The 22,401-nt window shown below is 36.0% G+C and overlaps 1 protein-coding gene across 1 annotated transcript in view; it reads left to right on the forward strand.

Annotated features, from left to right (window-relative positions):
* The first annotated feature begins 43 nt into the window (after positions 1 to 43).
* Positions 44 to 22,401, forward strand: part of LOC121371849 (tyrosine-protein phosphatase 10D-like) — a 31,713-nt gene continuing 9,355 nt past the window's right edge. Inside the window, exons 1-12 of the mRNA XM_041498053.1 lie at positions 44 to 264; positions 2,206 to 2,302; positions 5,276 to 5,346; positions 5,987 to 6,098; positions 7,580 to 7,636; positions 8,025 to 8,106; positions 12,894 to 12,984; positions 13,904 to 13,995; positions 15,598 to 15,732; positions 16,452 to 16,577; positions 17,087 to 17,241; positions 19,973 to 20,117. Of these exons, the coding sequence (XP_041353987.1) occupies positions 2,217 to 2,302; positions 5,276 to 5,346; positions 5,987 to 6,098; positions 7,580 to 7,636; positions 8,025 to 8,106; positions 12,894 to 12,984; positions 13,904 to 13,995; positions 15,598 to 15,732; positions 16,452 to 16,577; positions 17,087 to 17,241; positions 19,973 to 20,117 (1,152 nt within the window). The 5' untranslated portion in view covers positions 44 to 264; positions 2,206 to 2,216. The remainder of the gene's footprint in view (positions 265 to 2,205; positions 2,303 to 5,275; positions 5,347 to 5,986; positions 6,099 to 7,579; positions 7,637 to 8,024; positions 8,107 to 12,893; positions 12,985 to 13,903; positions 13,996 to 15,597; positions 15,733 to 16,451; positions 16,578 to 17,086; positions 17,242 to 19,972; positions 20,118 to 22,401) is intronic.

Genomic DNA, 22,401 nt, shown 5'->3' on the forward strand with positions numbered 1-22,401 from the left:
ACACTTGTTTAGGAGGACATGTCTCTCTGGTCCATACCTTGATTCCAATACATCTAAGTAAATGCATATACATCTATCTGGGCTAGCTGACATTAAATACTTACATTGCATGTTTTGTTTTATTCACAGCAATACGTCGTAGACGGGAAACTGGCGGTGAAGAACACTATAAGAAGTACAAGAATTGGTATGACGCAAACCTAGAAGGTTTTGAAGTACCATACCGAGCAACGAATGATTCCTGGATTAAACTGAGTGATACAGGTACTGATTAATTATTATACACTACGGGAAACTTTAGATGGGGTATGGTGGCCTTCCATTGAGGTTTCCCACAAAAATATGACCTCCATGTAGACAGCCAGATATCTAGGTCAAAGATCAAGGTATCTCTTAAGGAACACACATCATACCATTTCCAGTCATTGACCTTAGTTACTTATGTTTGGCATAAAATGCATTTGGAGCCATTACAAACATTATAATCCTCAGAAACGGTTTCATTTAATGTGAAATGTGTGGGTTAAAGGGACATTCCTGAGTTTGCTGCATTGTAAGATGTTTCCGAAAAATCAAATATTTCTACGATTAAACTTACATATTAAATATATTTTCTTGTTTAGAATATCAGTGTCTGTATATCCAATGTGTTAATATATATTAAACTGGATTTTGTCTTCAAATAATTTTGTACGTACGAAAAAAAAAAATTTTAGGAAATAAAATGACATTTAACCTAGTACAAATAGTAGAATGATCAGAAACACGTTTAATATACAGCCACTAATATTTTATGCAGTAAAAATATATTTGATATGTAATTACAATCGTTAAAAAGTCTCTGTTAGTCGATAACATCTTAAAATTGCAGAAAACTCAGGAATGTCCCTTTAAGTATTGCTAAAAACATTATACACCGCCTAGTAAAAGTAGACCAGTGCGTTCAACGTATTCAACACAAACGTATGTTACAGAACCCTCATGCAAATAGAATGCCTGGATTACTATTTGTGGTCAAATGTTATATAAAGAATCCAGTTGGATAAACCAATTGACCGATCAGTCAGTCAGTCCTTCAAACCACTAATCGTGTTAGCTAAGCAGTCAGTCTATCAAATTGTTCAACCGGCCTCAGTGGTGTAGTGATCAATGGCCAGGTGTAAAGCCACTAAACCAAGTTCTCCATCACTAAATCTCTAACAACTAACCATTTGACAGTCCAGATGAACAGGTAGAAATAGGCTATTGACGTCAGCATACAAATTCTGCAGGACCAAATATGATCATAGAGTATAAATGCACAATAAATGTCGGTCCGACAGGATGGCAGGCAAAACGTTGACTGGGAAAAACTAGTTGGGACATCAGTAATTCTCGACCACTGTTGACAATTGACTGGACATAAGTAAAACAATGAATTAAAAGAATGAATGCTTGGGTATGGAATTGGTCATCATTGAGACTGTGGAGCCAGCAGTTTATGTAAATATCTAGTTTAAAAGATTTTCTTTTAATTTACCGATGCACGGAACACATTTTAATTACTGTTATATGGCATAGGACAAATGGTTAAGTACCACAGACATAATTAGAGAGAAAACCCGATGCCACCACACAATGGCCTACTCTTTTAGAGTTCATTTTATCTATACGTACGTTCGTGCTTATATTCAATTAAGGTTAAAGCATGGTGTTCTGGGTATGTACCTCAAGTATCTGGACTGTCTGTCCAGGACAGAGAGTGGTTAGTAAGAGAGAGTTCAGTGCAATGGCCTTACACCTACCCACTGAATCTGGGTGAAAGCCTGTACCGAGATGTGGACCCAGTATTGTCCAGCCTTAAGTCTGATGGCTTAACCACTACACCGAGGGCGGTGCTACGTTTATACAAGACACAGAGTTTGATTAGCAGCATGTGATCTTTTATATACACCATTCCATAGAGTCGATAGTACTACAGCTTTTTTATACCAGCTGTGGAGTATTAGCCGACATGAGATATAGCCCAATCCAACGAGGATCGATCCTAGACCTACCGCGCATCAGGCGAGCTCTTTACAACTGGGCTACAGTTTGTGACTCTGTGTAACGTAATCTTAAAATTCCTGAAATCAACACCATCAACTCATAGCTTACCTGTAACAGTTACAATTTATAATGTGCTTATGTTTTCTAGTTATTTATGCTATGACTGAACCTTTGTAGGGCCAGCTGATATGGAATATGAAATCGGATCTATGATCTGTGAAAAAGCAACAACTACCTTCTGTAATGGACCACTTCCAGCTGGAAGAAAATATGTGTTTGTATATTATGCTATTATATTTATAGAACATATTTTATAAGTTCTAGTCCATACTCCTAGTAGTACTATTACCACCACCACCACTACTACTACTACCATCACCATTACTACTACCCCCGCCAATTCTAGTACTGTTGCTGCTACTACTACCACCACCACCGTTATACTTCTATCCACATTACTACTACTACTACCATTATTATACTAGTACTGTCAGCGGTTGCAAAATGAAGTACTAGAAGGCATTGGAACTGTCAGAGTAGTAGTTGGGGGTGGGGGGTATCGAGAGCTACAGACACTCAGTAATGGGGGGGGGGGGGGGGGGGGGGGGGGCTCTATGGGACGGAGTCGGTTACCCCAGAAATTGTTGGCCCAAGATTGGAACAATTATGACTCACATTTCTATCCTTGAATGTGATTGGTCAGTGCAGGAATAAGCGATATCCAACTGTTACAAGCGTTCCATGTACATGAGGTTCTAGATTTTTTTGTATTTTAAATTCACTTGCCATGGGACCAGTGGATTTGAAAATTTACTAATCATGGTGAAAAATTCACTTGCCCAATTTTAACTGTTTATAAAACACAAAACCCCATTAAGTTGAAATAATTAACTTTTTAATATACATTTTGCATACTAAGTTCATGTGAAATCAATTTGTCAGTTTACACAACATGCTCATTGGGCATATTTTATGGTATGTTTAAAAAAACATGCAAACAATTTTCATCAGTTTAGAATAAAGTTACTTATTAATATTTAAAAATAATTGTTTCCACTAATACCACCTAAGTTATAAAAACTATCCATGTTACCTATTAGAACAATTAACAGCATTAAAAACAAATTAATATTTTATCACTTATAAATGTGTATATATTTATTTACTTATAAATGGGAATTCCTACCCAACCCCCCTCCCAAAAAACAACAACAAAAAAAACCCCAAAAAACCTCAAAACGAAACAAGAACCTTTATTAGCATAAACTGAACATGTATTATAGGTTAAGACATAAAATTCCACCCCACACACCAAATTAGTAATTTTCAATGTAGATACTTTGTTAAATTTATCTATTCCATGACATTGTGTATTTAATTATATTTATTTATTTTATTTTATTTTTTTCAATTTATTTGATATTTTATAAATTAAATTAATAATTTCTACTTTTAAAGTTTTGCAAACGTAAATGGTGGCTTGCAACTTTTAAACTAATAAAATACTGGTTAACGTTTGGCACTCTATTAATATTAGTATCAAAGGACCAAATATTTGGATTCCAGTGCAAAAAAAAAAACAAAATGGCGGCGATACGATGAACTTTTGTTTCTTTTCAATGTTTACATTTTATATCTTGAATAAAGTTACATCGGTAGGTATATTGATGTCGTGGATGAGTCAAAGATTACTGGTGATGAACTATTTGTCAGTGAAATATTGCATGTGACAGCAAATCGAAAAAAGTGACTTTTAGATGGTTCTTTTGTTTTCATACGATAGTATGTGTTCAAGAAAATATGAACTGGAGTCTGAGCAACTGTGGTGAAAATAGACGTCGTAAATGAGGGTAGTAAACGTCGCATGCTTCGTCGCCTTGTTTTGCAACCGCTGACAGTACTATGATACTATACTACTATCAGTATGCTATTACTATACCATGAGAGAGAGAGAGAGAGAGAGAGAGAGAGAGAGAGAGAGAGAGAGAGAGAGAGAGAGAGAGAGAGAGAGAGAGAGAGAGAGAGAGAGAGAGAGAGATCACATTAAAGGTGTTTGCAGATGATGAGGGTGGGGTGTGTAAAAATAAGGTTTGTGCAATACAATGTTCGATGTCAAAGATGAAATTTGTGTAAATCTCGTTCAATACAAAATAAACCACCATTGTCAAAGTGTTGAAATAACTATATGTTTTATACATAAATTAACCCACAGACTGAAATAATAATCCGAGTGTTTTCTTAGTTAATTGGTCTTTTCTTTCCTTGGCCTGTACCTGTGGTTCCTGATTGGCAGGTGCATATTTAGACGGTCCCCAGACATTGTGTCTAGATACACTAAAAATATGTGCCTCTTTTGTTAAGATCACAGGGTATTGTGTGATAACCGTGCGGACACCCCTCAAATCGTAATGGACATTATCAGCCATCCTGCTTTATTACTGTAATTCTGTAAAACCCTTTATTAAGGAGACTTTTCCATCCCATTCCCAAACAACAGAAAATTATCACTTAGGTATCGTGAGTGGTCATTTTTGCTCAAATGTACCCTACCAATAGTCCTAATAATATGCATTTTTTCTTTGGATTTTTAGAAAGAGAAACATACTATAACTCCATTTCGTTCTATTGATGCAAATTGAAATATATTTAGTTAGTCATTTATGTTGTTTTAACAAGTCAGGTTGAAAGCGAAGCGCCTTGTCGTAAATTAGAGCGTTTGTGTACACTGTGCATAGAGGAGTTGGACGGAGCTGACGTCACTTTGCCCCAAGCTATATACCACCGGACGTTACAAAGTGTCAGTATGTGTTGGTGGTCCGGGTATGCATCTTTCCAACACATCAGGCTCTTGTTGGAGTTGACTGTCCCCTTAATCATATTGTGAAGAGATGAAGAAGTGGCGAATCCAAAGGGTGGCAGGAGCGGACCCGGCGCACCTTGTTACTTGCTCAGAAACCTGGAAATGCTGTATCTGATTACCTGAAATTCAAAGTTTTTTCAGGGGAGTGTGTCGCCAACCTCCTTCGTGATTCGAGCTCTCAAATACATATCCCCATCTACTGGGCTATTGGGCTTTTAAATATATTATACAAGCCCAGTTATTGGAGTACGCCTTTTATATGGTATTTTTGTTTATGAACACATAACCTGAAAGCAGGTACAAGTATTTGTTGCTAGTGTGTTATTAATACAAATAAAAACATGACGAATGTAGCACCATTACCTCAATATGTTTTAATTTTTTTAGAGTTGTGGTTTTTGCCTGTACTAAGGGCGGTTGCAAAGAAGGGATAGGTGTCCGTTTCAAAACAAAACCAGGTAGGTGCAAATATTACATGTGTGTCACTAGTAAACTCTATAACACAAGTTTAATAATACTTTAAGCTCGGATCCGTACATAGACAGGTCAAATATTGGGGGATTTCCTTTGTATGTAAATTAGGCAACAAACTACATTCTGGACAATGCATGTTATAGTAATATGAAGCATTAATCACTACAGCAATTGTTACGTTCATTAAGTTTTCATGAATGAGCTGATTTGACATTAATAGCAAGTTGGTAGGAAAGATCTACCAAAATGTCCAAGTGTGACCCAGAAAGGAAGGGCTGTGAAGCAAGATGTGCAAGAATGGTTTTCAGTGAACCTAAAATCAACTACAATGCCACCAAAGACTTTTTAATTATATATTACACAACACATGAAATACAGTATATAAAATTACAAAATAATATTAAATTTAAAAACACATAAGTGTGTACAATACAAGACAATATGCAATACTGAACATGCTGAGTTTGGGGAGACTGATAACACACTTGAAACAGACTAGGTCACTGAATTATTATTGTGTGTAACTGATTAACAGATTGCCATAGTGAAATGATAGAGGATGAAACATAAGAATGTTTTTTGTCCTATTTCTTGTTCATCCTTGTGCATGTCCTATATTTTCAGAGGCAGAGTCTCCAATAGCTCTGATTGTTGGTCTCGCTGTGGCAGGTGTTGTTATCCTCGTCCTTGTCGTCGTGGTCGTCGTGCTGATCAGGAGACGTAGACCACACAGCAGGTTTCACCCTTAATTCTCCTCTCAGTTGCTGTGCAGTATGCGAAATGTGTACACTAACAAACAATGTGGTCTTCCACACAGCTTTATGAATAAAAGACACTAAAGTGGCTTTTAAATATTATGGACATGCCATACAACTTTTTTATTTATACATTGATTGAGGACAAACATTAAAAACAAACATGATTCTTAGACATTGTAATGAACAACAACAGCAATACCAATGAAAAAACATACATAATTTCCAGCTTGTATTATTGCCTTGCTAAAAGAATATGTTGATTGTCTATAGGCATTAGAATGACAGAATAAGATCCACACGAGGGACCAGTTGTTAAGAGCTTAGCTTAATTAGTGACTAATAGAAATAATTAACATCAGATGTTAACTTAATTTAAATAACAGTTGAATATATGTATTGGCACTTGATTTAGAACAAGTATCTATTCGTAATCAAATTCTTTTTTTTTCCACTAATATTTAAATACAACCTATTATATTAGCTTGACGGATGTTTGAAAACTCTGACCATACATGTATGTGCAGACCTTAATATTCATAGTGATAAACTACAACACACTTCTATAAAGGTTGCCGTCTGCTAGAAAGTATGTACATTGTTAAACAGGGGTAGATAGATGTGAAACTATTTCCTCTTGCATCCAATTCCAATGTCTGACGGTAATTCCAGTCATTACCTTCCCATGTGCACCAAGAACTCCAAGGTCACCCCTGTACATGTTTTACATTGGTAACGAATATATATAACTCTTTTATTTAACATAAAAACTACACAAATCCCAGGGATGTGCCATGACAGTGTATTATATATGATACCTACAGCAATCATCAATCACATAACAATGATAGAAGCTTGCATTAATTGTCAGTTAATGAGGTGCACACTAATGACTGAATTGTTGAGCGGACCAGCAAGGATTGAGCTGAGTGAATGGGATTGACTAGATGTGACGCTGACATTTTGTGAATAGGGCCATTAAAAAAAAGAGTAGCAGATATTTGCCGCAACAACGTTTTGGTTTCTTACACAATAACCCCAAATATAACAGCCTATCTTGTAGCAATTTCAATTCATGGCCATATTTAGTAATGCTACACTTTAAAATTACACTATTTTGTACAAACACGGTTAGATACATTAATAATCTCTGAACAAAACATTTTTAACACCAATTTTACACTTAATGTTTTCCAGCGTTCGTAAAAAGGGACACATCATACACCCAGTTTATTGCGTAGATGCAAAGTGACGTCATGTGAATACCGACGTCATTCAAATTAAAATACTACCGTGCTAGTCTGCTCGTGCCAATATTATACTAGTTAGATACAGAGCAAGTGTTATGACATGAGTAATATTTTACACTGGTGTGTAATAAATAATGTTATGTGGTGTAGTAAACATGTAATATGTTATATTGTAGTATATATCGTGGTAATCTAGGTTTGTCTTGTTTCAGACCCCCTTCAGAAACGAGCTCCAGTGGAGAGGAACTATTCGACATAGAGAAAGAGAGGTAATCAGCATTAAAACTTGTCACTGTCTGTATTCTAACATTATGTTCATAGTGCCTGCTTCTATCCACCAATGGGAATCAATCAAAGTAGCTGAAAGTACAAAGATATATTCATCTCTTGGTATCTCGTTTTATATACCGAAAGTAACAATTTGAATACTCCAATACAAAGTTTATTATCTTTCCCCTTCTTGTAAGAACAGTGATGCATATGAAATCATGGTGTGTGAAATAATGTATGAACGTTAAGTTATCTATTACATGATGATTCTATTATTGTGATAGATTAAATGATTTAGTGACCATTATATTGATGATACAAACATGATCGAACATTATGTTCTGAAGAAGATACGTTTAAAAATAATTATATTTACATTTGTTACAGGCCAGTGAAGATGATTGAATTTAACAATCATATAGCTGACCTACATAAAGATTCCAATCTTCGGTTCTCTCAGGAATATGAAGTGAGTTGATAGTGGATATTGGAAGCAATTACAACTTCACCTAATTTCTTTTCGACTCTGCCGTGTGCAGAGATACGATTTTGATATGGGAATATGGTTTTGTTGTTCAGATTTCAAATGTGTTTTGCTTTGTCATTGATATATATATAATAATATTTATGTATATATAATTGATATAAGATGCATGCATGAATATATTAATATGCTAGGTGTAGATCACATGCATGACATATAAAATCAATATTTTAAATGTATATATTTCATGTATTTTGCAATAATATAATGTATGTCGTCTTGACGTGTAAATTAGTCTAATAGGTAAATGGCTTTAACCAGAATTTTAGATAAGGAAGGTTTGGCAATCGTACTTTATGTAAAACGTTTTGCTGATTCCAAAAATAGCAGTCTTACTGACCCTTCTAAAGAACAAATTGGCATGTTGGCAATATTTTGGCAAAAGATCATGTATTTTTTTATGATTGGTCTTGCATTACCGTATGATATCTAATAAGCCTCTGAATATTAATATAGTAATATTTTGTTGTTTAGAGCTCGCCAAAGAATAACAATCTCAACAATATGGCCAATTTGTGGCTACATTTGGCCCATGTGTGGCCCAAAATGGTTATTTGCCATAGGGATATTAATTATATTGTACTAGATATGAATAGTATGTAAAAATCCATAACAAATATCATTTATAAAGCCAAATAAAAATCAAAATTACAATCTGACATTTTATGACTATCAGTGTTAAATTTTAACCAACATACTGTGTATAGATTATTCAACATAACTTTCGTATACAGTAACCAAATTTTTAAAATAAAACGTGTTAAAACAACTGGTTTTAGTTTGGTATTATCAAAACTGTAATCATTAGTATCACCTTCAATGTTTGAATCAACATCAGTACTGCTATCATCATCATCAGCAGCAGCAGCAGCAGCATCACCATCACTACCACCATCACCATCACTACCACCAATATCTCATATCGAACTGCAACATCTTCAGGTTCCATCTTATCGAAAATTGTAAACCCAAGTGTAGAAAAACTCCATTAGCCTCTTTCTAACCATGATATGTGGTTTGAATGCCCTGTTGTGGACCATTTAGATGTGCCACATAATTGCGCTTGTTAACATCTGAACGATTTTGCATGTTGGAAATTTGTATGACTGGATAAATGGGTTTATATTTCTGTAGGAATATTTTGTAATTTGGTCTCATTCACAAAACCAAGACGTGAACGCATATCTTTTTCCACAACACTCTTAAGCTTACCACCAACAAAGATGGTGTTCTCTCCAAGACTGCCGATTCATTCACCTTTAGGTTGCTACCAACAAAGATGGTGTTCTCTCCAAGACTGCCGATTCATTCACCTTTAGCTTGCTACCAACAAAGATTGTGTTATCTCCAGGACTGCCGAGTCATTCACCTTTAGGTTGCTACCAACAAAGATGGTGTTCTCTCCAAGACTGCCGATTCATTCACCTTTAGCTTGCTACCAACAAAGATTGTGTTATCTCCAGGACTGCCGAGTCATTCACTTTTAGCTTGCTACCAACAAAGATGGTATTCTCTCCAAGACTGCCGATTCATTCACCTTTAGCTTGCTGCCAACAAAGATGGTGTTCTCTCCAAGACTGCCGATTCATTCACCTTTAGCTTGCTGCCATCAAAGATGGTATTCTCTCCAAGACTGCCGAGTCATTCACTTTTAGCTTGCTGCCAACAAAGATGGTATTCTCGCCAAGACTGCCGAGTCATTCACTTTTAGCTGGCTACCAACAAAGATGGTGTTCTCTCCAAGACTGCCGAGTCATTCACCTTTAGGTTGCTACCAACAAAGATGGTATTCTCTCCAAGACTGCCGAGTCATTCACCTTTTTCTTTCTGAGGCATGAACAAAGTGTCGTATAATCGCATCCTGTTAGATCATCAAAATCTGGCAATACATTGCACACAAATGCACCAATCTACATATTGAAGTTTAGATATCAGGATTAATACCGAAGGATGACTATAATATCAACATCATTCTGTCCTGATGTTTTGACAGCACATTGAGATGGTACATCTGGTGAGCATCAGCCTCTACATGTGAGACACATACTCCGGTTCCCCATTGTGTCTTACATATCGCAATACAGCTGTTTTATACAGAAGACACAGATCTTGAAGAAAATACAACTGGATTTGTGTTACAATAGGTACCGAATTACATGTAATAATAAATAATAATAATAATAAACCATTTTAGGGCATGTCTGAATTGTTTAGGACATAATGCATCTACACTTTTCACATATAATGATTACTCAAACTGTTTGTCACTCATAACTGTAACAGACAAGATGTATTTAAGTTTCCTGTACATTGGTTTTGGCCAATATCAACATTGGTGACATCCAGATTAAAATGGCTGAGATAGTATGTTATAGTACATGACTAGTTATTTGAAGTAAACACAATGTCATTAATTTCACCAAGCATAAAGCTGAAAAAAATCCTCATATTTTGTTCATACAGCCCTTTTAATAAAAAGACGTAGATACCACCCATATCAATTTTGTTCCCCCAGAGCTGTGCTTTCCAGCACTGCTGGTATTACAGAAACCTTCATAGGTCATCATGGATGTTAAATATTCCAAATATTTCATCCCTTTGGTGATAGTCATGTTTGGACGGTATCCAGGGGTTACACTACATACGCATAGCTATCATTTGTCGCTTCTAGTAGGAAGAGCGATTCAGTATGCTCGACACTCATACGGGGCTTTAAGCTGCACAAACGCTGAGGCGATGAAGGGTGTGTCCAAAATAAGTAGGCCATGCCTAAAATAAGCAAGCACACGTTATGTACAAAGCCAATCTCAACACATTTCACTCCAAAATAAATCAATGGAATCTGTAATTAAATTCAGATAACTTGAAATGCATTTCTTAACTCTTTACTAGCTATTATTAGCATTACTGCACTAAAAGTCCTTAGTGTGTTCAGAAAAGACAAAACGTCTGATGTGCAAAGATTATTGAGATATAAAGCCATACACATAGCAGCAACAGTGTGCCTGGTTTTAGTGTTTGTCTGACGGAAAGGCATTAAGGGCTGTTCCTAACCTGTCTGAGGTACCCAACAGCTAACAGATGGTGGAACATATATCAGAGACATTTTTATACTTTGCTTGTATAGTGTCCTGCATATAGGCCATCGTCATGCAATGTTCCTCACACTTTTTAAGAAAGAATCATGTTTCTTTTCATCAAACAGATATCATTCAACAAACACAGATCATGGCTAGAATTTGTTTTAGCTAATGCAGTTTTTTTTACCACTGGTTTATCAGCAGTCAGATGTTGACTGTGTCGTCCCATACCATGGAACAGAATAGTGGTGGTAAGCATGATGGTAGTGCACGATGATGGGTATGCATTTCATATCGTTTTTCTCTGTACTTTGTGCACAATATTTTGGTTAAACATGAATTTTTAAAAACATAAAATGCCATTTTGTATTTTCTGTCCCTGCATTTGCCTTCATGAATTTGATTTATTCATGAAATGTTACTGCTATTCATATGGAGTACAATTCTATTACTATTCATGTGGAAAATATCTGCATGGTTTTGGCCGAATGTAGCTAAAAGTTGGCAGCATTGATTAATTTGTTATTCTTTTGCCAGACTTTGACCACACAATTATACTGTAAAATAATCAGAAGCTTATTTGATACAGCACTAGACCGTCCGTATAATTAGCTAATTTTGGCCAAATTTGGTCTAAAAACGGGGGTGTAATCAGCAACACTTTTTAAATTAGTTTTTTATTGATTTTTTTACATTCCATTTATACTGAGTACAGTACAATTAATATTCATATGGTCAATAACCATTTTGCTTCACACGTGGGATAAATGTAGCCAAATAGTGGCCACATTGATGAGAATGTTATTCTTTGGTGAGCCCTATAAAACAAAATATAACTATAAAATATTCAGAGGCTTATTAGATATCACAGGGTAACGTCAGACCACTCATATAATAAATGTATGATTTTGGCCATTTATTTTGTTTTAAGTAGGGCCAATAAGACTGATTTAACACTGATAGTGATAAAATGTCAGATTGTAATTTTCATTTGTATTTGGCTTTATACTTGTAAATGATATTTTTGATGACTTTTTACACACTATTCATATCTAGTACAATATAATTAATATCCCTATGGCAAATAACCATTTTGGGTGACACATGGGCCAAATGTAGCCAAAAATGGGTCACATTGATGAGATTGTTATTCTTTGGTGAGCTCTAGACAACAAAATATGAATATAAGATATTCAGAGGCTTATTAGATATGATATGGTAATGCCAGACCAGTCATAGAACAGATAAGGCAATTGTGTTTACGTAGGGTCAGTAAGACTGCTATGTTTGGAATTAGAACCACTTTCTTCATAAAGTAGGCTTGTCAGACCTTCCTTACCTAAAATTCGGATTAAAGCCATAGTACAAAATACATGATTTTTTGCCAAAATATTGTCAACATGGCAATTTGTTCTTTAGTAGGGTCAATAAGACTGCTATTTTTGGAATCAGCACCACGTTTTACATAAAGTAGGATTGCCACACCTTCCTTACCTAAAATTCGGATTAAAGCCATTTACCTCTTGGGGTAAATGTATTACGCCATTTTCACTTATCTTGTAAAAGAGGTATTGAGAAATTGGTCATCAACGGTGTGTTCCATGTTGTTTACATTTTGTATTTTTCCATTAGGACCTGAAAGCTTTGTCTCCCAATAGCCCTATGATACATTCTGAGATGGATGGAAACCGAGTAAAGAACAGATACGTCAACATCCTTCCATGTACGTTGTAGCACTGGCTGTAGCCTGGCTTCTCTTGCACCCATTACTTATTAAGGCATCAGCTATATGGCCAGAACAAGTTACGTAGAAAGACATTGGCTACCTGAAATAGTTTATGTAAATTATAATTTCACAGTAAGACACACTGCTTAGGGGAGAGCCCCACATTCCAGGTGGCCCCTCATTTTACTAAATACTACATATCAGTGCTATATATGCTGTAACAATAGATATGGTAAGCAGTGGTTGTAGATTAAATGACAATATATACTGTCATCAGCAGCACACAGTAGTACAGCAGTCTTGATGCTGCTAAAAGGTTTAAAATACACACACAAACACACACACAGACACAGATACACACACACACACTCACAGACACACATATTCACATACACACACACACACACCAACCCCCCCCCCCCCCACACACACACACATATATATATATATATATATATATATATATATATATATATATATATATATTTGTACTGCTTATGTGGCTTATACCCACTGTTGTGGCTTGCATGAACCATGGCTGTGTATCTGCTTTGTTACAGGGGGTGGGATTTAGCTTAGCTGTTAGAGTACTCGCCCAATATCACTGGGTCGTAGGACGAATCAGTCGACAGATTCATTGGGTTGTCCTATCCCAATCAGTGCCCCACGACTAGTATATTAAAGACCATGGTATGAGCTGTCCTGACACTGGAAATTGCATTCAAAAGATACCTCATTGCCATTGGGAAAATGTAGCAAGTTGCCTTTTCAGAATTATCAATTTGTTAACATCCAATCATAATTATAAATTTTTTGACATCCAATAGCCAATTATTAATAATTATAATAGATGTGCTCTAGTTGTGTCATTAAACAAAACCTGCTTTAGCTGTATTTACTGTGTGACGTGTTTCAGTCGACCACAGCCGCGTGAAGCTGCTGCCACTGGAAGAAGACCCAGATAATGGCGTGGATACCTCGGACTACATCAACGCTAACTTCATCCCCGTGAGTCGGCCTTTCTTCCTAGTTTTCTTATTCTTATGCATTGGGGGCAGGACGTAACCCAGTGGTAAAGCACTCGCTTGATGCGCGGTCGGTTTGGGATCGATCCCCGTCGGTGGGCACATTGGGCTATTTCTCGCTCCAGCCAGTGCACCACGACTGGTATATCAATGGCTGTTTTATGTGCTATCCTTTCTGTGGGATGGTGCATATTAAAGATCCCTTGCTACTAATGGGGAAATGTAGCGGATTTCCTGTCTGAGACTATATGTCAAAATTACCAAATGTTTGACATCCAATAGCCTCAATGTGCTCTAGTGGTGTCGTTAAACAAAACAAACCGGCCTCGGTGGCGTAGTGGTTAGGCCATCGGTCTACAGGCTGGTAGGTACTGGGTTCGGATCTCAGTCGAGCCATGGGATTTTTAATCCAGATACCGACTCCAAACCCTGAGTGAGTGCTCAGCAAGGCTCAATGGGTAGGTGTAAACCACTTGCACCGACCAGTGATCCATAACTGGTTCAACAAAGGCCATGGTTTGTGCTATCCTGCCTGTGGGAAGTGCAAATAAAAGACCCCTTACTGCTAATCGGAAAGAGTAGCCCATGTAGTGGCGACAGCGGGTTTCCTCTCCAACTCTGTGTGGTCCTTAACCATATAACAGTAAATAAAATGTGTTGAGTGCGTCGTTAAATAAAACATTTCTTTCTTTTTTTTAAACAAAACAAACAGGGTTTTTTTTCTTATGCATTGATTTAAACTAACGATTAATCACCATGTACGTCCTTATCCCCATTAGTTTCGAACCGAGGGTCTGCCAGCACACTTTCTTAACTACGATTAATTGGGCGTCCATTGTTGTGGAAGACTTGGTTATGGTCTTGGGCATCAGTGAAATGCGAATCGGTGTATTATGTTCGAATTCTGCCAGTTGACACTTCGTTGTTTTAACTATTATGGAGGCAGTTCTATATAATGGGAATTCATAGCACCTAATTTATCTCACAACTGTGAAATTTTGATCTTGTAATGATAGTTGTACTATTAATTGTTAAAAAGAGACATATCACGATGGAAAACTGAAGATGAGAAGATGCCACGAGACTACAGCCAAATGTGGAGATCCAGTGCTCTGTTCACAAGAGATTTTTATCAGATTTTTTATCATCTTCACAGTATTATTATGCAGTCATATACATAGAACCAATGTGTTTTGCATGCTAAGATCTAATTAAACATTTATCCATTTATTTATTCATTCAGTGCACATATGTCTGTGCTAAAATATAATCTGAACACACACCCCATACATCTCCTCACATGTACACACATGGCATGCACACACATAAACGCACACACACATGCATGTAAACACACAAAAACACACACACATAAATGCAGAAATGATTTGAGCTCACTCCATAATAAATACCACATGAAACAAATATATCTTATGATGTTTCTGAAATCTGAATTATTGAATATATCATACCACACTATGCCACTGTTAAAATTAATATACAACAAAGTATATCAATATGACTTTAATCCGCTCTATGTCTTGTTATTAAAATAAACGTACCAAACACTATAACACTATTTCAGGGTTATAAAGGACCACGTGAATATATTGCCACCCAAGGACCAATGACTGGGACCATTGCCGACTTCTGGAGGATGATTTGGGAACAGCACTCCACCCTGATCGTCATGTTGTCAGACCTGCAGGAAAAAGGAAGGGTTAGTCTTTGTCCTTCTATTTACAAATCTTTCTTATCAATAGGGTATTTTTATCTAAAAAAAGAAGAGAAAGTTTAAGGTGTAATAAATCTCTGATAATTATCTGTGTTAGCTCTAGTTGTATGTGTGATTGATTCAGACACTTTGGAATGATCATCATATAGGAGTTTCTTCTGTGATTATATGTGTGCGTGAGAATGAAACAAAGAACATCACAATAGATCAGATCTCTAGATGGGAAAAGGAGCATGTGTTCATTTACAGAAAGATAGGTATAGTATGATTTCTCAGGGTTGTTAATACGAGAGTGAAACATTCGCTTCTTGTTTCTCATTAGATCTGTCAGCGAATTGGGATTGTTTTGATTTAACCAATGCTTATTGTTTACCACTAAATGTTTGGGAATGTTTTAGATAGTGTGTAATAACATAGAATGTTGGCAACCACTAATACCTGGTGGTAGGTGGGTGATACACATGGCAACAAGGCATGCTCATGGTTGGTAAAACAAAACAGAAATGTACAGTTTAATGGTAGAAACAAAACAAACAAAAAAACGACACTGGGGGAAGTATTTGGTTAGCATCCATTCAATATGGTTATCCATGGCAATGTGCACATTGATGTATATTCAAGTAAGTTTAATAATAGCTGTCAATAGTATAACATTGTTTTAAAATAATAGCAATGTGGATATGGATTGACGTGATCTATTTCAGCCCAAGGTGGACCAATACTGGCCTCCAAATCCTCTGGAGCCAGTTAACTATGGGGAGATAGTTGTGGAATTGACTAGTGTGTCTCAACTCAACAAGTTCATCATCCGAATTTTCAAGTTGACACTGGTAAGCACAATGTCTATAATATAGTATATTAGTCGATACAGTTCAGTGCAATTCAATACATTGTGTGTTGTCATAATTTATCTTGAATAACCACTGAAGGAAGGAAGGAAATGGTTTATTTAATGACACACTCAACACATTTTATTTACGGTTATATGGCGTCGGACATATGGTTAAGGACCACACAAATATTGGGGAAGGAAACCCGCTGTTGTCAACTTAATGAGTTACTCTTTTCGATTAGCAGCAAGGGATCTTTTATATGTGCCATCCCATACCACAGCCTTTGATATACCAGTCGTGGTGCACTGGCTGGAACGAGTGAATAGCCACTGATGTCACAAGACTATAACTCCCATTTAAATTTAAGTTACACAAAGGAGCGGAGGGCGGAGGAAATGTTTTCCCCATGTATTACCAGCATTCTAACCACAATACTAGTTTTTAGTGTCTTTAAGATTTCATTTGATATCCTTTATGATTTAGTTTTATCCTCGTTCCTGCTTCAGGGCAAAGAAGATCGACTTGTTCGCCAGTATTTCATCCCAGGCTGGGAGGACTACAGTGCCAACCTGACTCCCGAGGACGTGATCAGCTTCATCCAGACGATCCGCAAAGAGATCCACCCGGCAGCCGACTGTGGGCCCGTCGTCGTCCACTGCAGGTCAGCAACACATCACGCATATATAAAACCTAATTCTAGACTGTCAAGAACAAAGGATCGTACCAACATTAATGGCAAAACGTGACTGCAACCACAATCCGTAACCATAGTAGTATAAAGTCCACTGTGGTACTAAAGTAGTGTCGGAAATAGAATAAAACTGATTTTCATCGATTATGTCTTTCATATTAAACTGACAAGTAAATATTTTGTAAATATATATTTCATGATACTGTACCTAATTTAGCATTTACTTGTTTGGGTTCTCATTGATGTACAAGGTGGTGTTTACTCTTGAAATTAAAATAAAGATGTTAGTAAACAGGTGATTTGTGTACTTTATTGGAACAGACTATAACAAATTTTGATCAACATGTGTCAATTTCATTTACCCTTAAAGGGACATTCCTGAGTTTGCTGCATTGTTTCCGACTAATAAAATATTTCTACGATTAAGCTTACATATTAAATATATTTTCTTGTTTAGAATATCAGTGTCTGTATATTCAATGTGTTTCTGGTCGTCTTAATATTTGTAAGAAGCCCAAACTGGATTTTGTCTTCAAATAATTTTGTACGTACGAAAAAAAGATATTTTAGGAAATAAAATGAAATTTAACCTAGTACAAATGTTAGAACGATCAAAAACATGTTTAATATACAGCCACTAATATGTTATGCAAACAAATATAGTTGATATGTAATTACACTCGTTAAAAAGTCTCCATCAGTCCATAACATCTTCAAAATTGCAACAAACTCAGGAATGTCCCTTTAAACAAACCTTTAATTTAAAACTGCAAGTTAACTTAGTAGTTTGAATTGCAGCATAAATTATTAATTATGATCAGCATATTTAATGAATATAAATTCAATATAAGTACATTAGAAATTTACACAATCTTGCAACCACTTAAAGGTGCTATATCATAGTTATATGTGAGCATCTCTTTGTGATAAAGATTCTCCAATAAAAATGTATTTTCTACTAGTAGATAAACATATATTGTTAGAATCATTTATGGGCATATAGCTGAAGGTGTAGTCTTTAAATTTTAAAGCAAAATTTAATTTAAAAAAAATATTTATAATAGCTGTGATTATGCAACATGGAGATAGCACCTTTAATACCGGTGTACACTCAGAATGGTTCTTGACAGTTTTGCTCAAAAGTTACTTAGAAATATCTACAAATATTTTGTTTTGGGAGAGGGATAGGGGTAAACCGTCATCAGAGACCTCCCTTACATATTACAACAGCAGTGAAATTGACACATGTCAATCAAAATGTGTTATAGTCTGTTCCAATAAAGTGCACAAATCACCTGTTTCGCTGACATCTTTCTTTTAATTTCAAGAGTAAACACCACCTTGTACATCAATGAGAACCCAAACAAGTAAATGCTAAATTAGTTAGACCATCATTAAATATATATTTACAAAATATTTACCTGTCAGTTTAATATATATATAAGACATAATCGACAAAAATCAGTTTTATTCTATTTCCGACACTACTTTAGCAATCAGTCCCATACTACTGGCATTCAGTTGACATTACATATTAGTATTTTATACAGACATTACCACGATATACTTGTCTTTTAAATTTGGTCTCCAAAACCAATCGTTTCCTTATTAAATGTCTTTGTCTACGAATTCATAGAGATATAAATATTAAAACAGTTTCAGTTGTAGCAATAGTTAAACAGACTGACATTTCTAAAGTTGGTAGATTGGGCACTGTTTCTATTTTCAGTAAACAGTGCTGGAAGTGATACACCGGGCACTGTTTCTGTTTTGAGTATACAGTGTTGGAAGTAATAAATCAGGCACTGTTTCTATTTTCAGTAAACAGTGCTGGAAGTGATACACCGGGCACTGTTTCTGTTTTGAGTATAAAGTGCTGGAAGTGATACACCGGGCACTGTTTCTGTTTTGAGTATACAGTGTTGGAAGTAATAAATCAGGCACTGTTTCTATTTTCAGTAAACAGTGCTGGAAGTGATAAATCGGGCACTGTTTCTGTTTTGAGTATAAAGTGCTGGAAGTGATAAATCGGGCACTGTTTCTGTTTTGAGTATAAAGTGCTGGAAGTGATAAATCGGGCACTGTTTCTGTTTTGAGTATAAAGTGCTGGATGTGATAAATCGGGCACTGTTTCTGTTTTGAGTATAAAGTGCTGGAAGTGATAAATCGGGCACTGTTTCTGTTTTGAGTATAAAGTGCTGGATGTGATAAATCGGGCACTGTTTCTGTTTTGAGTATAAAGTGCTGGATGTGATAAATCGGGCACTGTTTCTGTTTTGAATTTTGGAGATGATAAATCAGTTTCTGTTTTGAGTATAAAGTGCTGGATGTGATAAATCGGGCACTGTTTCTGTTTTGAGTATAAAGGTCTGGAGATGATAAATTGGGCACTGTTTCTGTTTTGAGTATAAAGTGCTGGATGTGATAAATCGGGCACTGTTTCTGTTTTGAGTATAAAGTGCTGGATGTGATAAATCGGGCACTGTTTCTGTTTTGAGTATAAAGGTCTGGAGATGATAAATCGGGCACTGTTTCTGTTTTGAGTATACAGTGCTGGAAGTGATAAATCGGGCACTGTTTCTGTTTTGAGTATAAAGTGCTGGAGGTAATAAATCGGACACCGTTTCTGTTTTCAGTTTTCTGTCCTGGGGATAATAAATCGGGCAGTGTTTTTATCTTCCTCTGCTATTGGTCTTTACAGTGCTGGAGTTGGCCGATCAGGCACGTTCATCGCGCTCGATGTCTTTCAGCAGTGGGTTGATGATCACCAACTGAATGAAGAACTTGATGTGTTTGAGTTTGTGCTCAAGATGAGAAACAACCGGCCACACATGGTGCAGACCGAGGTAAGCCAATGCATTATCTTCTTTACTCTGAAACATAATTAGCAGTATTTTCTGCCATATTGTACCAAATTATCACTGGGTTTCCACATGCAATATGTGATATTTCTTACTGTTCATTTGCATCTGTCATTACATTAGTAACACAACAATCTTTCCCTTTTTCAGTTATGTTAACATACACATATTTTAAAGGAGGCTACTTTGCTATTCGCACAGTACATTACGTAATATAGCAGAAACTGGTCCCGGTTCATTAATCCACTGTATCTTTAAGAGACCACAATCTTTGGTGGCTGCTTAAAATAGATTGTACAGGGCTCTGACTGCTTCAGTTCATCTCTGTCAAGTCGTTCGTCGTCTGTAGAAAGATATGTCCTTAATTTTTAGGACGACTTATATTGTCGAGATTGGTTTCAATAGCAGACAAAAATGAAACCTGGAGATAGCTTTGCGTTATCATATTGTTTTTCAGTAACTGGTATATGGTCATCCATATCTAGGAATACACATCGATGATAAATTAACACCTCACTGTTTGTAATGAAATTTGTATAGACACAGTTTTTAATTGTAGATGCATAATGATAACAGTATAGGTTTGTCCTTTTGGTATAATGGCTATTTATCATTTGTCATAATAAGCAGTCAAAAGCACCTCATATGGCTCCTCATTTGAACACAACATGGCAGGATTATAATTGTAATAATTCCAATGTGCTAAATACAGTGTTTGATCTTGACAATGACAGGCAAATATTTGACATAATAAGTAGTCTAAAGCACCTCATATGGCTCCTCATTTGAACACAACAGGGCAAGATTATAATAATTCCAATGTGCTAAATACAGTGTTTGATCTTGACAATGACAGGCACAATATTTGACATAATAAGTAGTCTAAAGCACCTCATATGGCTCCTCATTTGAACACAACATGGCAGGATTATAATAATTCCAATGTGCTAAATACAGTGTTTGATCTTGACAATGACAGGCACAATATTTGACATAATAAGTAGTCTAAAGCACCTCATATGGCTCCTCATTTGAACACAACATGGCAGGATTATAATAATTCCAATGTGCTAAATACAGTGTTTTATCTTGACAATGACAGGCACAATATTTGACATAATAAGTAGTCAAAAGCACCTCATATGTCTCCTCATTTGAACACAACATGGCAGGATTATAATAATTCCAATGTGCTAAATACAGTGTTTGATCTTGACAATGACAGGCACAATATTTGACATAATAAGTAGTCTAAAGCACCTCATATGGCTCCTCATTTGAACACAACAGGGCAGGATTATAATAATTCCAATGTGCTAAATACAGTGTTTGATCTTGACAATGACAGGCACAATATTTGACATAATAAGTAGTCAAAAGCACCTCATATGGCTCCTCATTTGAACACAACAGGGCAGGATTATAATAATTCCAATGTGCTAAATACAGTGTTTGATCTTGACAATGACAGGCACAATATTTGACATAATAAGTAGTCTAAAGCACCTCATATGGCTCCTCATTTGAACACAACAGGGCAGGATTATAATTGTAATAATTCCAATGTGCTAAATACAGTGTTTGATCTTGACAATGACAGGCACAATATTTGACATAATAAGTAGTCAAAAGCACCTCATATGGCTCCTCATTTGAACACAACAGGGCAGGATTATAATAATTCCAATGTGCTAAATACAGTGTTTGATCTTGACAATGACAGGCACAATATTTGACATAATAAGTAGTCTAAAGCACCTCATATGGCTCCTCATTTGAACACAACATGGCAGGATTATAATAATTCCAATGTGCTAAATACAGTGTTTGATCTTGACAATGACAGGCACAATATTTGACATAATAAGTAGTCTAAAGCACCTCATATGTCTCCTCATTTGAACACAACATGGCAGGATTATAATAATTCCAATGTGCTAAATACAGTGTTTGATCTTGACAATGACAGGCACAATATTTGACATAATAAGTAGTCTAAAGCACCTCATATGTCTCCTCATTTGAACACAACATGGCAGGATTATAATAATTCCAATGTGCTAAATACAGTGTTTGATCTTGACAATGACAGGCACAATATTTGACATAATAAGTAGTCAAAAGCACCTCATATGGCTCCTCATTTGAACACAACATGGCAGGATTATAACTGTAATAATTCCAATGTGCTAAATACAGTGTTTGATCTTGACGATGACAGGCACAATATTTGACATAATAAGCAGTCAAAAGCACCTCATATGTCTCC

The sequence above is a fragment of the Gigantopelta aegis genome, chromosome 4 (assembly GCF_016097555.1).
Source record: "Gigantopelta aegis isolate Gae_Host chromosome 4, Gae_host_genome, whole genome shotgun sequence".
In the NCBI taxonomy this organism is placed as follows: Eukaryota; Metazoa; Mollusca; class Gastropoda; order Neomphalida; family Peltospiridae; genus Gigantopelta; species Gigantopelta aegis.